General features: G+C 32.6%; 1 protein-coding gene across 1 annotated transcript; it reads left to right on the plus strand.

Annotated features, from left to right (window-relative positions):
• Nucleotides 1-75: 75 nt before the first annotated feature.
• LOC124371080 lies at nucleotides 76-1,507 on the plus strand (the record flags this gene model as incomplete). The annotated part of the gene is made up of 2 exons (XM_046829393.1): nucleotides 76-489; nucleotides 1,289-1,507. Coding segments are annotated over 2 exons (633 nt in total), but the record flags the coding sequence as incomplete, so codon positions are not given.
• Between the last annotated feature and the right edge of the window lie 14,317 nt (nucleotides 1,508-15,824).

Raw genomic sequence — 15,824 nt, forward strand, 5'->3', positions numbered from 1 at the left:
TCTCTGGAAGCACGCATCGAGTAGCAGGAGCAGTATTCAAGAAGGAACACTGTTGAAATCCATGGTATCCCACAGGAAAAAAATGAAGACGTGGTGTCTATCGTAAAGGAGGTGGGAAAAGTGTTGGACTTCAATATATCCAATACAATGATTGATGCCTGTCATCGTCTGGGAAAAAGATCCGAGCCCAACAGTCCTCCGCCTGGAATAGTGCTGAAGTTTATAAGCCGACTAGATAAAGAAGAGCTGCTAAGAAAAAGACGTGTCAAAAGTAAGTTCTCGACGCGGCACATGAACCTGGAAATGGACAAGCCGGTCTATATCAACGAATCCCTGACACCGATGAAGAGGAAGCTCATGGCAGAGGCACGGAAGTTTAAGCGTGAGAACAATTATCAGTTCGTTTGGGTGCGGGATGGAAGGATCTTTTTACGAAAAGAGGAGGCTTCTAAAGTTATTCATGTAACTTGCCAGGCTGACCTGCCAAAGGTAAATGTAAATAAATAGCTTATGTATGAAGGTTAAACTCAGTACCAGTATCTATTTCTTTTTTATGTTAATATATTAAGTGTTATTTTTTATTTTATTATTAGCCTATATTATGTAGGTCACCTTTACTACAAAATGAATAAAGTATACTAGTTATTTTGTATTCAGTATTAAGTAAATATAAACATAAAATCTTTAATTATGACTAATCAGCATTCTGTAAAAATAATCCATCAAAACATAAGAAGCCTTCGTAAAAACTTTGATCTTTTTATACTTGAAATTGAACGGAGAAATACTTTTCCCGATATAATTATTTTATCTGAAATATGGATCAACAATAAAGAAATAAATTTTTATGAAATACCAAATTATGTTTTATATTCAAAACTGTAATGATACCTACAGAGCTGGTGGCGTTCTCATTTATGTTAAAAATTCAATAACTGTTATAAATTCAACAATAGTAGAAATGCAAACAGCTGACGCAATTAAAAATATCAATAAAATTGTGTAACTTTGACCTTTGTATTTTGGCTCTATATAGATTATATTCATATACAATAGATTCGTTTATTAAAGAGTTTACTAATATTTTAGATGGTTTTAAGAAGGAAAAAAGTTTTTTAGTTGTAGGCGACATTAACATAAATATTTTGGAAAATCATTATCTTGTAGATAATTATCAAAGGTTAATGGCAGTAAATGGTTTAGAAAGTCTTGTTAATGAACCTACAAGAATTACAGAGTAGATTCAGCAACATGTATTGATCATGTCTATGCGCGTTTATATGATAAGCGCTCGGTAACAATCGATGTCACAACAATACACGCTGGTATCACAGACCACTCTCTGGTATGCATTGCTCTTGGTGGGGTGGCGGAGGGGGAGACCCGGCCCCCTCCTCCGCCCAACAGGGACGGCCAGCGTATCAATTATGTGAAGCTAAAGCAGCTGTTAGACGCTGAGGATTGGTCTTGTGTTTACAATAAACTTGATCCCGTCGTCAGCTTTTGATTCGTTTATTAAAACATTTAAAAATTGTATAAGTTGTAGCAGAGAATCGATATTACAAAAGAATAAATTCAAGAAACTAAAACCTTGGATTAATGATACAATCTGTTACAAGATTAAAAAAAGAAATTCATTATTCAAATTAGTCAAAAATCATCCTCAAAACATTCAATTGAAAAATCATTATATACGTTTTAGAAATAAGCTATTAGAGGAAATTAGGATATTGAAAAATGATTATTATAAAAATAAATTAGAAAGGTGTGAAGGCAATACTAAAAACACTTGGAAAGTCTTGAATGACATTACAAACCAAAGAACAAAAAATAGCAAAACCATAGTCTTAGATGTAAATGGCAAACTTGAATATGATTCAGAGTATGTAGCAAATGAATTTAATCAGTATTTTTCTTAATGTAGTAAGTGGATTAAAAATTTTCCGATAATGTTCCATCTGATTTTTCTAAATTAAACATAAGAAATTACTTTATAGATAAACACCAACAAAGAACTATATTTTTAGAAACTGTATGTGAGGAAGAAATCCTTGGTATAATTAATTTTATTGAAATATAATACTTCTCCAGGTATAGATGAAATTAGTTCATACACTATAAAAACTGTCGCACCAGAAATAGTCACTATTCTCTCATATTTGATCAATTTTAGTTTTCAAAAAGGAATTTTTCCAACACAATTAAAAACAGCCGTTGTAATTCCTATATATAAAGGTGGACTAAGCAGTACGTGTAATAGCTATCGCCCAATCTCATTGCTTTTCTTGTTTCTCAAAAATCTATGAAAAACTCATGAAAAAGAAAATTTGTAATTTTTTAAATAAGACCGATTTTTTTAGTAAAAACCAATTTGGCTTCATAGAAAATATGAATACCGAAAGCGCTCTATTTAATTTTACCAAAAATGTATACAATGGCCTAAATTCAAGTAAATGTATAAGTGGTTTATTCTTAGATATAAAAAAAGCATTTGACACTGTAGATCATACAATTTTATTAAAAAAACTTTATAGGTGTGGTATTCGAGGAATAGTTTATTCTTGGTTTGAAAGTTATTTACGGGATAGGTATCAGTGTGTCAGAATGCACTCCACATACAGTGAAATGGGTAAAATCTTACATGGCGTGCCCCAAGGGTCAGTATTGGGAGCAATCCTTTTCATTATATATATAAATGATTTATGCGATGCCAGATTTCAAGGAACACTAACATCATTTGCTGACGATACAGCCCTTAGCTATGTCAAAGATAGCTGGACTGATATCCACGTTGCTATGAGCAAAGATCTAGAAATAATTCAGTGGTGGTTCACAATGAATCATATGCTTTTAAGTACGGAAAAAAACAAAATATGTCAATTTCAGTCTCAGAAAAAATGACATTATATTTGAACCTGTTTTCTATAGATGTGCTGACTGTAATTTTGAAATCAAGCCAAATCAATAATTGATTAACAATGGATTGTTCAACGATACAAAAATCGGATATTATAAAATATTTGGGAATTCATATGGATAGTGAATTTAATTGGAAAATTCACATATCGAAAATTACAAAAAAACTCAATAATATTATAAGAATTTTTTATTTTTTAAGAAACATTTGCAATTTAAAAATACTTAGAATGTTATATTTTGCGCTCGTACAAAGTCGAATTGAATACGGCATATTTCTTTGGGGAAGTGCGTATGATTCAAATTTAAATTCATTACTTATGCAGCAAAAGCACTTTGTCAGATTAATAACCCACAGTCATATATTTGAACACTCACGACCATTATTTAATCAGCTTAAGATTTTCCCTATCAAGATGTTATTTATATATAAAGTATTAAAACAATACTATGATTTGATAAATACTACCAACTTAGAAGCAAATGAATACAGCTTAAAACTAAGAAATTCAGGAAATATAAGAGTTCCAAAACCAAACAATACTTTTTTTTACTAAATCATTCATTTTTATGTAACCGTGGATTTTTAATAAATTACCTAACAATATAAAAAACTCAAAAAACAAATTAGTATTTTTTAAAAAATTGGGAAGGTGGTTGTTTGAACTAGAGGATATAAATTCAGTTTTATATATTCAGACATAGTAACTGGTTTTTTACCTCACGGCCCACATATATGTATATATATATATATATATTTTCAAATAATATGAAAAAATCTAATCTAACTCTAATAAGCAGGTTGATTACAACTATTATTATTATATCATGTTTTGATTAAATAATATATTAATTTTTATCCTCAAGAGAGATCTAAATTGTTAAATTAAGTTGTTTGCTGATGTTTTTTTACGTGTTAAAATATAATAAGGAACCTCCAAACAGGCTTAGCCTTGGAGGCCCTATATTTTCTCATTTATTGTAAAGTATAGGCCTAAGCGCATTTAGATGTAGGTTATATTTTAACTATAAATTTAGTTTATAGGTATTTTGAAGAAGTTATTTTTTATTTCCCGTCTTTTGTAATGGTGCAGTCAGACCTGGCAAGATTTAGGAAATTATAACTCCATTATATTAATTTTACCGTTATGTATTGATGTATGTATGTAGCCTGTAAGAAAATGAGAAAATAAATCATTCTTTATTCTTTATGTAACCCAGTTACTTAATTAAACCTTAGTATAACATATTTAGATATCAGAATTAGAACTTTCTATTATAACAAACATTACGTGGGCAAGCAGTCAAAATTAATTTACTTTTATTTACAATCGCTTGAACAACGATTTTAAAATTATTGGTGCCTATTTTGTTATATTATAGCTTTAAAAATAATTATCGTCCTATTTTCCACAAATAATAATTACATTGATGATAATACATTGATTTATTACCACACAGTAGAATACACGTTAAATGTTTGTACCAGGTAAAGTAATATTCTATTTATTCAATTATTTCTCAACTCAACATTGTTTCCGTTTATAACTGTAATGAAAGTGAACTAAAATTTATAACACAGAAAACTAAGAATCAGTTGAGTGATGAAAAAGATAATGCAAAAATCACTAGTATAAACGTACCTTTCAGTTTCGCATAAGAGAATGTATCTATGCGTCTCCAGGACTGGGGCCCTTATTCTGGCTACGCTTATTATGGAAACCTTACCCAAAGATCGGGTTTTAAGTAAACTACACCAATGAATCCATATAGTATATTGATTCTATCAAATTTAGGTGTGTCTACATGACAGTATCACACCACGGAATCATTGAGATGCTCTTTAGACATGTCAAGATGTATGTTCTCCAATCCTAATCAGTACAGAACGTGAAAGAACGTTACCGTGTTACCTAGTGATCTCTTCTGAAGGGGAACCGAAGCTTTGACCGCCATCTGATCTACTTTTTTCAGCTTTAGATGATCTGGGACCATTAATATTAACCTTATTTACTTTATAGCCTTTATTTCATTGTAACCTTTAATTCGATTATAAAATAATTTAATGTATTTAGTGTTAGTATTAAATAGAATTTAAAGTAGGTAATTTATTTTGTTAAAATAAAAATTATACTTAAATTTTTGTTTGAATCAATATATTGTATTTAAACAGCAGTTTATAAAAACAGTTAAAAAAAGTAAATTATCCTTTTAAACTATTTTATTCGAACATTTATATGTTATATAAAACAAAATTATTTCAGAATTTTAAAACAGATCATGAATTAATAATAAGTGTACTTTAATTTGCAGACTAGCTACCGCTATCATGGTGTCCATTTTAGGCAACCAGATGGCTGCGCCAAACATGAATGCAGGTATAAAAACTGAGACATAAAACAACGTTTATATTGCAACAAGGACCATTTCTCTCTCGTGACAACATCCAGATGGGTTCCCTAGTTTATCAAGGACTGCACCTATGTTCTTGATCTCAAACAACTCCTCGATGGAAAAGCCTTCAATTCTGAAGAATGGATCAATGCCCTCCAACTGAGCCCTTTTTAAGGCAACCACGGGCAGCCTTGGTGGGGTAGACCCTAAGCCACATCCCATCACACCAGTTTTTCCATCATGTTTAAAGCTCTATTGATTCGTTCCGTGACTTTTGTGCTGGACTTGACACTCACGTGCATCCCAGTATCATCTGCATATTCCTGTGTGAAGGCACCACTACTGGTCAATGACGAAATTAGGTCATTCAAAAATAGGTTCTGTAGTAGGGGAGTAAGGGCGTGACCCAGGAAATAGCCCCCGTAGTCATTGGACAGAGGGTCGCTCCCATGAGAGGGGTAGTATCTATCCCATCAGTGAGCAGGGCGCTTATCCAGTCATATATCTGACCATAAATACCACTTTCAAGACTGGGTTGACAAGCACCTGAGCGCATATGTTGTTAAAAGCTCTTTCAGTGTTCAGTAATACACTTCTTGCTATTTATTTTGCTCCCTGCTTCTTAATCCTCAGCAGTAATGGATGTAGAGCATGATCCTGGACTATAAGCATGGCGAATTGTATTAAGAGGGCGCGTTTATTTTGCATTATAATTTATTTTACATCTTTATTTTACTGATTTAACAACTTCCGGAGTAATTTACGAATGAGAAGTACATATATCGTGTAGCTAGTCAATACTATGTTCCGCTCCGTGACGTGAAGTGACGTGACGCAATGTTCTGTCACCGAATAATCGTAAATTATCACAGTGAAGTTATTCAATGGTATCTATTGGGGATGAGTAAACCAATGTTATTAAATGTCCCCAAAGGTAAAAGTCCAAAGGATTTAAGTCCGGTGATCTTGCTGGCCATGAAACCGGTCCACCTCGGCCTATCCATTGATTTGTGAAACTCTTTTTAGGTGTCCACGAACTTAGATACTATAGATACCATTATGAACTCCGATTAAACATTTCTCATGGAATAGAAAACATTAAGCAGACACCAGGAGTTTTTGAACCGGTCCGAAACTCGATGAGAAGACGCCTGAACGCGTGCATTTTGGACAACGGAGGTCATTTTGAGCATCATCTTTAATCTTCCGGTAGGACTAAAAGCGATTGTAGATATGTTTATTGTATTTAAAAATAAAAATGTTGAACTAGAAATATGTTTGTTTTTCACCAGCTGTTACCAATCAGATACTAATTATTATAAGACAGCAAAAGTGTCCTGTGTAGTGTAATACGTGAGGAGTCAATTTCATAACTTTTTTACACATTTAGTTAACTTTGCTTATCATGGTTGTTTTCAGAATTAAACTCTCTACAATCTGAATTAGAAAAAACCATTTCTTTAATGGTCATTTAACAATGTTATTGGACATTTTGTTATTATATTTTTGGCAAATTACATACTTTTTTCTTAAAAAACTGTTCACACTACAACCTCTAGAGTGGATTTATTTGATTTTTCAGGTGATTTTCCTTATAAATTCACCTTATTTGAGTGAAAAAGTAAGAGCAAAAAATTTCAGAATCACTTATTTTCATCAGGTGAACTGAAAACAAAGCAAAATCTTTCGCCAGCCATTACTCATTAAGGGAGCGTTTCCGGACCTACCTTTATATAACACTTTTTTCTTATTTTTAGCTCTACAATCACCTCTTAAAATATTTTACCATATTTCTGACTCACCCTGTATATATATATATATATATATATACAGGGGGGATATATATATATATATATGTTTTTGTTACATTTACCTCTATATATATTTACAAAACAACGAACAAAATTGTAAAGGAAGATTGTATATAGTGTAGACATCTTTTAACTGCGATTAAGTATTTTGCACATTCTCAAAGGCATGTGTGGCAAAGGAGTGGAAACCGTAAATAGGTCCGGGTTGAATATCAAACGCCCAAGTTGATGACACTAGGTAACTGTAGTAAATTGCATCTACAGGGCAAAGCTGTGGAACGTTAGTAGAGCTAATCAAACTGTGCAGTAGTCCGAGGATCTTGTTGACAAGCTTGTATACTCGTTATACAGTTACAATACTGGAAAGAACAGTGAAGGTCAATGATGTAGCTTTGAGTTGTATAGTTTATTTTGAACATTTACCATATTTAATCCTGATGTATAAAGAAACATACTCAACTATACAATGTGACTACATATATTTCTAAACCTGTGCATTACAGATTGAATGCTATGTAATTCTGCTTAACGGAGTCTTGAAATTAGCATATTTGAAATACTATTTTTATCCCGCATTTTTTTATAAAAAAGTTTCATTGTAGTAAACAAAATGAAATTTTTAAACGTAAAGTCATCCAACTGACTGACGCACTAATTTCTTAAGGGCAATGAATAGTGTAGTATTTCGTAGTATACAAAGCATCTTCAGTTTTTAAAATCTGTTCATTGCGCAGATGGATTTTATATTTAACAGTTCTGATACGTATGTATCAGAACTGACTATATACAAATTTATAAATCGAAAGAATAGAAGACTTTTATTATACGTAACGTATACTCATACGTATTGGTATTTATTTACATTCCAACGGTATAACACCAATTTAAATGCAAGAATAAGTTTAAGGCAGCTAGAGCCGAAAGTCTTTCGCTAAAGAAGAAATAGTGACTAATGATCAAAACAGCGTTTTAAAAAGAATATGCAAGAAACTTTAATAGAGCAAGAGAAAATACTATGATAAAAAGGCAATAAACATTAAGAAATTATAAAAGTCTAATTGACAAAAACAATACAAATTTATAAATTAGAATGAATAAAATAAGTACTAAAATGCAACAATGAAGTACAATAACAATATAAAACTACTGATGTTATGGCAATATTACTAGTGAAAAAGCAACAACAAAATAAAGTAACCATATGAAACTAATAATTATATAATTACAATAATGAATAATGAAACAAAATAATCTGAAACACTTAATTCTAAAACATTATCATTAGAGATATCTGACACAAGAAACTTGATAGCTCGCACACTGGATGAAAAGAAATCCACCGAGTAACAAGTCTGGTTCCCAAGCCGCAGTAGCCTTGGAGCTGTGCCGCAGATAGTTTTCTGGTTACATGACTATGCTCAAACAGGCGCTGCTATCTTCTTCTTTTGGGGATATGAAATCGAATCCTCTTGAGTAGACAAGGGCAGTCAATTCAACGGTTTATGAGCCGGTACAGAAAAGAGAGATCTGCAACAGACTCCAAACCCTGACGAAAAGCACCGCTGAAAGCTCGTCGACTGGGACATTATGTTAGCGGTATCCAGCAAGGCAGACCAGGAATCTCACAAAGCGTCTCTGTACCGATTGGAGCTGGTTAATGTGTTGTAGTTGGAAGGTAGACCAGACCACAGAAAAATACTCGAGCAGTGGACGAACAAGTGTTTTGAACATTAATACTACTGCTTCGGCTCGTTATTAAAAGTCAGAAAGAACAATTCCAAGGATCTGGAGGCTCTAGAACAGATGTTGCTAATATGGGAGCCAAATACAAATGTCGAGTCAATCACAACACCCAGATCCTAATTGATGTTACAACTCTCAACTGCAGTCCTCTCGATGAAGAAGTCGGCCACAAAGCTAATTGTTCTTCCACTGTAGGTTATTTATTGAATTTTAAATATTTTATTTGTCCACTGACGTCTCTTTAGAACATCACCAACCATCAGCAAACAGTAGAAAGATACTGAGATGACCTCTATCATGTTATTGACAAATACTGATTAGAAGGCGCCCAAGATGGAGCCTTAAGATACACCAGAACTCACAATAAAGGGAGAGAGTACCCGAAAAAACCAAATCTGATAAACAGCCTTAGGTAAGCGAGGTAACTCTTAAACCACTGCATCATAGATACACCAACACGGTAACCCTCCGGTTTAGAAATAAGGAACCGATGACTTACACCATCGAATACCTTGCTGAGGTTTATGTATATTGTGTCCACTTGATTATGGCAGCTATCCATGGTAAGACTGGATTGACTGAAAGATAGTATCAGTATATCTGTCAACCAAAAATCCATGTTGCTCATCGTTAAGAATTTACTTAAAGAGGGGTTTCATGATGTCCATAATAAGGCTCTCAAACACTTTTCTAAGGACAAACTGGATTACCATATGCCTATACTTGCTATCGTCGAAGCGTTCACGAGTTTTAAAATCTGGTATAAAAATCTCATATCTAAAAACAGCAGCAAAGTTTCCATTGTGAAAACTGGTGTTGAAGAGAAAGTGGATCTGAGGAGCTAGCTCTAAATAGCAGATCTTGAGAACCCCAGAGGTAATCTCATTAGGACCACAGCCCTTGTTAGGTTTGAGAACGATGAGCTTCCTCTCAATGGAATCAAGAGAAAGAGAGTAGTTAGAGAAGACGATGGGTTGAATAGCTGAGCAGTCAGAATAAATGAGAAATCTTGAGAGTAGACCGATGAGAAGAAGGTGGGAAAGAGTTCACGTACATCTCCAGGCTGACATACCTCGATGTCACCAAGTAGGAGAGACAAAAGCATAGACAAAGTGTGATGCAGGTTATTCACGAAACTCCAGACTACTCGGATATTAGAAGATATTGTAGAGTTGACTTATTAGTCCTGCATTCCCTCGAAGTGACCTTGAAACGTTCACGGACTTTCGAACATGAACAGTAATTTTTAATCATGGATATTTGGATTGCAGAAATCATTTAACACTAGTCGCAAACGTAATCTTTTTACTATCATCATTGATAACTGTTTATATTGTTGTGGTTAATTGTCAAAAGCCGATATCTGAGATGGATGTACACAAAGTCTACCAATGTGCAAAATGTGAAAAAATATATTTTTGTGGTGTCTGCTTCTAAGGCAAAACTGTATCCTTAAAATATTCTAAAGGCGTACAAGGGGTTGAAAGGATAGTAAATAGGATTACAGGGTGGGCTGCGAGGCAGTAGTGTTGGAGATTTCCCTATCGGTCTAGGAAAATTATGTGTCCATCAGAGTAAGTTAACTAAATACTGCATACTCGTATACTAAATTTTGTGGTTGAGGCGGACGATGAAGCGAATACTTCATCCTCCAGGAAGGTGGCTGCCATGATGGGCCGTGTCGGAAGGATCGCATCAGAAATGGTAGTCTTTTTGTAATAGTAACTATCCCAGCGATGAGGGAGCCAGCACTAAAATAAACAGTTCATATAGGCATCATTTTATAGAATGTATTACCTCGAGTAGACCTGGCTTATCAATTTTGGAAAATGCTACAAAATAAAACTATTAAAATGATTTCATCTTCCAATGGAGCTTTTCTATAAATATTAATGCTTCCCTTCGACCACTTTCCAACCATAACACGGTTTGTACTGTACACAGCTTTAGTTGTCTTCCGTTTAGCATTTAAACTACTAATATAGCCTATCGGAAGTTCTTTTAGTTTTAAAGAGAGACGAAGAAATAAAAATACTGAAATAATTGTTTATTATACATCCATCTTGGTTACGGTTTTCATATAATAGAAGCTAGTGTTGAACTATTCCCTGTTTTAAATTGTTGTGTATAGTTTTAAAGGTTTTAGACTGTAGTGGGGTTCATTTTAAACGCACAATTTTGCGTCAATGAAAGTTTTAAATAGCCAGTGAGAAAAAACCGTATTTGTGTAACTTCTGTTGGGTTATGAAACTACGGTACACAGTATTATTCTATCATTTTATTTGCTACCCTTTTGTATTTTTTATTGTTTATTATCTAATTGTAATTAATATCGCACCAAAAATCCCATGATTATGTAAGTTATTAGTTATAAGTCTTTTTGTGTAACATTCATTGACTCATTAAAGCAACATAGAATAAAAATACATGTTCAAGGTTTATTCGTTGTTACTGCACCTATAAAAAGTATGGCTGTCTTGCTGTAGTATTTATCACGATAGTGTGGCTATTCAAACTACTATAATTTCGCCGATACAAAATCCTATTTGTAATGAATAGTATCAGTTGAAACGCTGTTAGAACGACACCTAATTGAAATGAAGCATTATGTACAAAATAGCTTGTGTTGACAAACTTATATAAAACTATTAGTATGTTCCTTACATCGACCTAAGAAAGAAATAAACTAGACATTCTCATTTAAGTATCATTACAGAAGATGAAGACAAAGCACACCTCCTTATTGGTGGTAACATTAACCTATGTCCGAAACTGGTGCTCAGCTTTAATTCACCATTTCATTAACACCGCCGTAAAGCATATTCAGAGTTGTAATGAAATAACTCATACACAGAAATATATTTTAATGAATATAAAATATCTAGAAAATGTATCTTACTATTCATTTGATAACATGAAATTATAAACACTTTTGTTAAACGTAAAACACTAAAAAGTCATTTTGTACAAATATACTTATTCATTAGGTAAGCCGTTTTTGTCATCAGTTAGAAAACTCTTACACAAACTTTCTTTCTTCGAGCTTTTTCATAAACTGTATAGTTTGGTTACTAATTAGGATGCCTTGTGTTCGTTGGCCGCCCACGTTATGCTGCGTTGTGACATATTCAGTACTGTACGTGTATAAATTGTTAGCAAACTAACCTGGAGATAATTAATTTCTTATCATGTTTAAATATTAAATTACTTCTTCAATCTTTAAATGCCAATTTTATTACACTAGGTGTTAGTCACGTAATAAAATGAAATACCGTTACCACTATCAAACTGTCAATGAAGATATAATGTTATTCTGAATTTTCTTATGTGCTTGATTTTTACAAGTAATTAATAATAAAATACACATATTAATGTCGATTTTACCACATAAAACAATTTTAAACATTAAACACTTTAGCTTCTAAGTTTTAAGCATAGAATTATGTAGTGTCGTAATTGAAAAATATAATTATACGAATCCTAAAGATTTTATGTTATTTATGATTGTTATTGTTGATTCCATAAAAAAATGTAAATAATTTTTGAACTTGATTTCTATATTTAAAATTTGAAACCGTTTGTTGATTATAATCATTAACGAGACGTAACTCTGTGACATCAAACAGTTGTAGCATGATGACAATAAAAGCAATAAAATGGAATAATTTTCGATTATTTTAGAATAAAAGTGTCCTAAAATGTATAATGTAAGATTGTACTCACAGTATCTAAAACACGTTACAATCTAAAGTTGGCACTTCTTGAGAGTATTATCCTGGGATGGAGTAATAGAAAACTGAGTGGGGGTTAAATTTAAATTAGAAATTACAGTACGTAATGAAAGTGACAGGTTTGTATCCAGTTTTCTGAAAGTGAGAGCACCGGGATATTTTGTTAAAACATGAACGAGGGGTAAAGTCTGGACCCCACAGAGGCCTGAAAGAGCAAGCTAAGAGTGTGTGAAGTAATCTGTATATGCATTGGTAAGTTATACGCGTAGATTAGAAAATATAACTGAGCCACGGTTAACCACTAGTAGCCGGTCATAATATATGTTCCGTTTTTAATAAAGCCCGGACAATATTTGGGTACGAAGACTTTTGAGTTTCAGCATTGTGGATGACGGTCGGTGAATTGTAGGTGCTATAGACCCATGCACACGTACAGATTTTGTTGGTAGTAATCAATATATGGTACTACGACCTTGTAAGGACCTAATCACTGTGGGCTATGGGAAAGTGTGGGGCTCCAGCAGGGTGTAGTTTTGCGGGCACATGAAATATGTGGCTGGCTTTAAATATGTGTGCAATTATGGTCGGTAAAATTTGGGCGGACGAACGATTTTACACATTTTTAAGGCACAAGATCAAATCCGGTTGAGGCAATATGCTTGAGAGTCTTAGCGCGAGATGTAGGATGGGGTGATGATAATCGTAGTATAGATAATATATAATGATATAATAGATAATAAACGCTGTCCTTGTATTGCAAGGCTGGAAGGGAGGAAAGTATAAGATCCCGGCAGGCGGCGTTAGACATCGGAGTGCGGGCCTTTAGGCGAAAAGGTGAGCGGCAGTAGGTTTAAGCATAGTGCCTACTTGTCATTGGACAGGGGATACAGTCCTTGATGATAATCAGTACAGAATTTCAGTTTGTTCAAAAGTTACGACTAAAACTATAGTCTGATTTCAGATAGGTCATAGAAAGACAGGAATTCTGTGGTTAGGAAAAAATGAAACGTATCTCCCATAGTAGACACTGCTAAAATATCAACATAAAAGTCCTTGCTAAAATAACACCGTAGGAGCCCATGTTGGAGCTCGATTGCGTTTTCTGAGCCAGTTGTTATCATTTAGAACTACTGAAAGACTTTATAGTATGCAAAAATGAAATAGCAATAAAAAAACTATTCTGTTATGGAGAACCCTCTAAATCATGAGCTTCATATATTGAGCTTTATATATTCAATTAAGGGCCTATTAACTATAAAATTCCAAAGAATACTAGTAAACAATTAATTTTAAATAAGTCTTGCACGGCCATAAAAGCTAATTAATGCATGGAGTATCGAACATTGTACCTTCAACTAATGGAAGCCCTACGGAAATCTAGAAAATGTATTGGCTTGAAATTTTAAAAAATATTTATTTGCATTTACCATCTTATCCCCCATAAGAGAAAGCTAAATCTGCAGTAAAACTTTATAGACTTCCGATAGCCGAGCGGTCTAAGACGACGAAATTGAGACTGAGATAGAGAGTTCTTTATACAAGTACCGTCGTCCTTGTACTGGATTAGCTCTTTCCTTATTATGTTTGATAAAATCCTAACAAAGGCCAGTGGACCATGACCGTATGCACAATAAGGTTTAAAAGAAAACAGGTCTCTCTAATTGCTTGAATAAAAAAAAACCTTTTTAAGCGATTTAAAATAGCTATCGATGTAATACGATTTATGGGCATAGTTACATATATATATATATATATATATATATATATATATATATATATGTAACTATGCCCATAAATCGTATTACATCGATAGCTATTTTAAATCGCTTAAAACGGTTTTTTTTTTATTCAAGCAATTAGAGAGACCTGTTTTCTTTTAAACCTTATTGTGCATACGGTCATGGTCCACTGGCCTTTGTGCCTTTTATATATATATATATATATATATATATATATATATATATATATATATATAACCGAATATGGCGCTCGTAGTTACATATGTTTATTATGCCACTTTGCATCACTTCTTTTATCAACATCACATGCTTTATCTAACAACAAGGTATTTTAAACATAAAATGTTTTGTTTTTCTGTCATGATAAACATTTTTACTGTAAACTATAAATACCAAATACTCATTGCATTCATTAATACTATATTTTAACGCCACACTTCTAAAAAAGAAATTTAAATTAATGAAGATAACCTAGCTATCGTGTGGTTAAATTTGAATGTTGAATTCCATTTTGCCGTTCAAAATTTACATAGAATGAAAATGTTGTCTTGTATAATAATAAGGAAACCTTGGTTTTCAATATTCAACAAATAAACATTTTTTACGCTTTTGTTACACTTTTTTGGTAAAAAAATGTGTTTCACAAGTTGTAACACTTAGTAACAGAGTATAATTAGGATCAGTAACTTTCCAAATATTTCCACTAGTTGTAGCTTGTCTTTTGAATATTTTAAGTTACAGGGACATTTACACTTAAATATAGAATTTCGTAAAATGTTTAATAAATATATCCCTTTTAATAGATGTACCTTCTATTATGCCAATACACCATTGTTAAAGTATATTTTGACATTGACAAAACATTAAACTAATAAAATATGGGATTAGTCGGTAACTCAGCGGTAAGTTATAATTAACATTTAAGCGGATTACTGTCTTTAGTCATGACTGATATGACTTACTACACCTTGATAGACTACATTTAAATCTATTAAATAGTCAGAGTGGTTTAGAGACTTTCAAAAATCATTAGTTATATAAAAAATAATAAATGTATCGAGTTCATAATTTTTAACCTCTTGTTATAAATAATCAACTAAATACAAAATACTTTGATAACATTATAAGTCATTATTTAATTTTTGTCATTAAAAATTTTGTTCTGAAGTATAACAACCAGAAAACGATAATAGATCACTGGAATAATACAATGTTTTTAGTGAGAAATAATTTAAATTTATTTGTATAAATGTAAATTTGTTCCATACATTGTACAAATAAATACCCTCTACCTTCATATTACCCCGGTTATCCGCACTAGGATTTTCTTGTTTATACATTAGGATTTAGAGAGGGAAAATTATATGCATACTTTCTTGTGTAGTGCTAATAAATACAGAGGGAGGTAACTGTTTAACTTAGGGGTTTATTGTATAGAGTTTCCAACAGGTATTTTAACAATGACACATTAGTATTGAATTTTTAAAACG

This window comes from Homalodisca vitripennis, unplaced genomic scaffold, assembly GCF_021130785.1.
Source record: "Homalodisca vitripennis isolate AUS2020 unplaced genomic scaffold, UT_GWSS_2.1 ScUCBcl_904;HRSCAF=3835, whole genome shotgun sequence".
Taxonomy (NCBI): Eukaryota; Metazoa; Arthropoda; class Insecta; order Hemiptera; family Cicadellidae; genus Homalodisca; species Homalodisca vitripennis.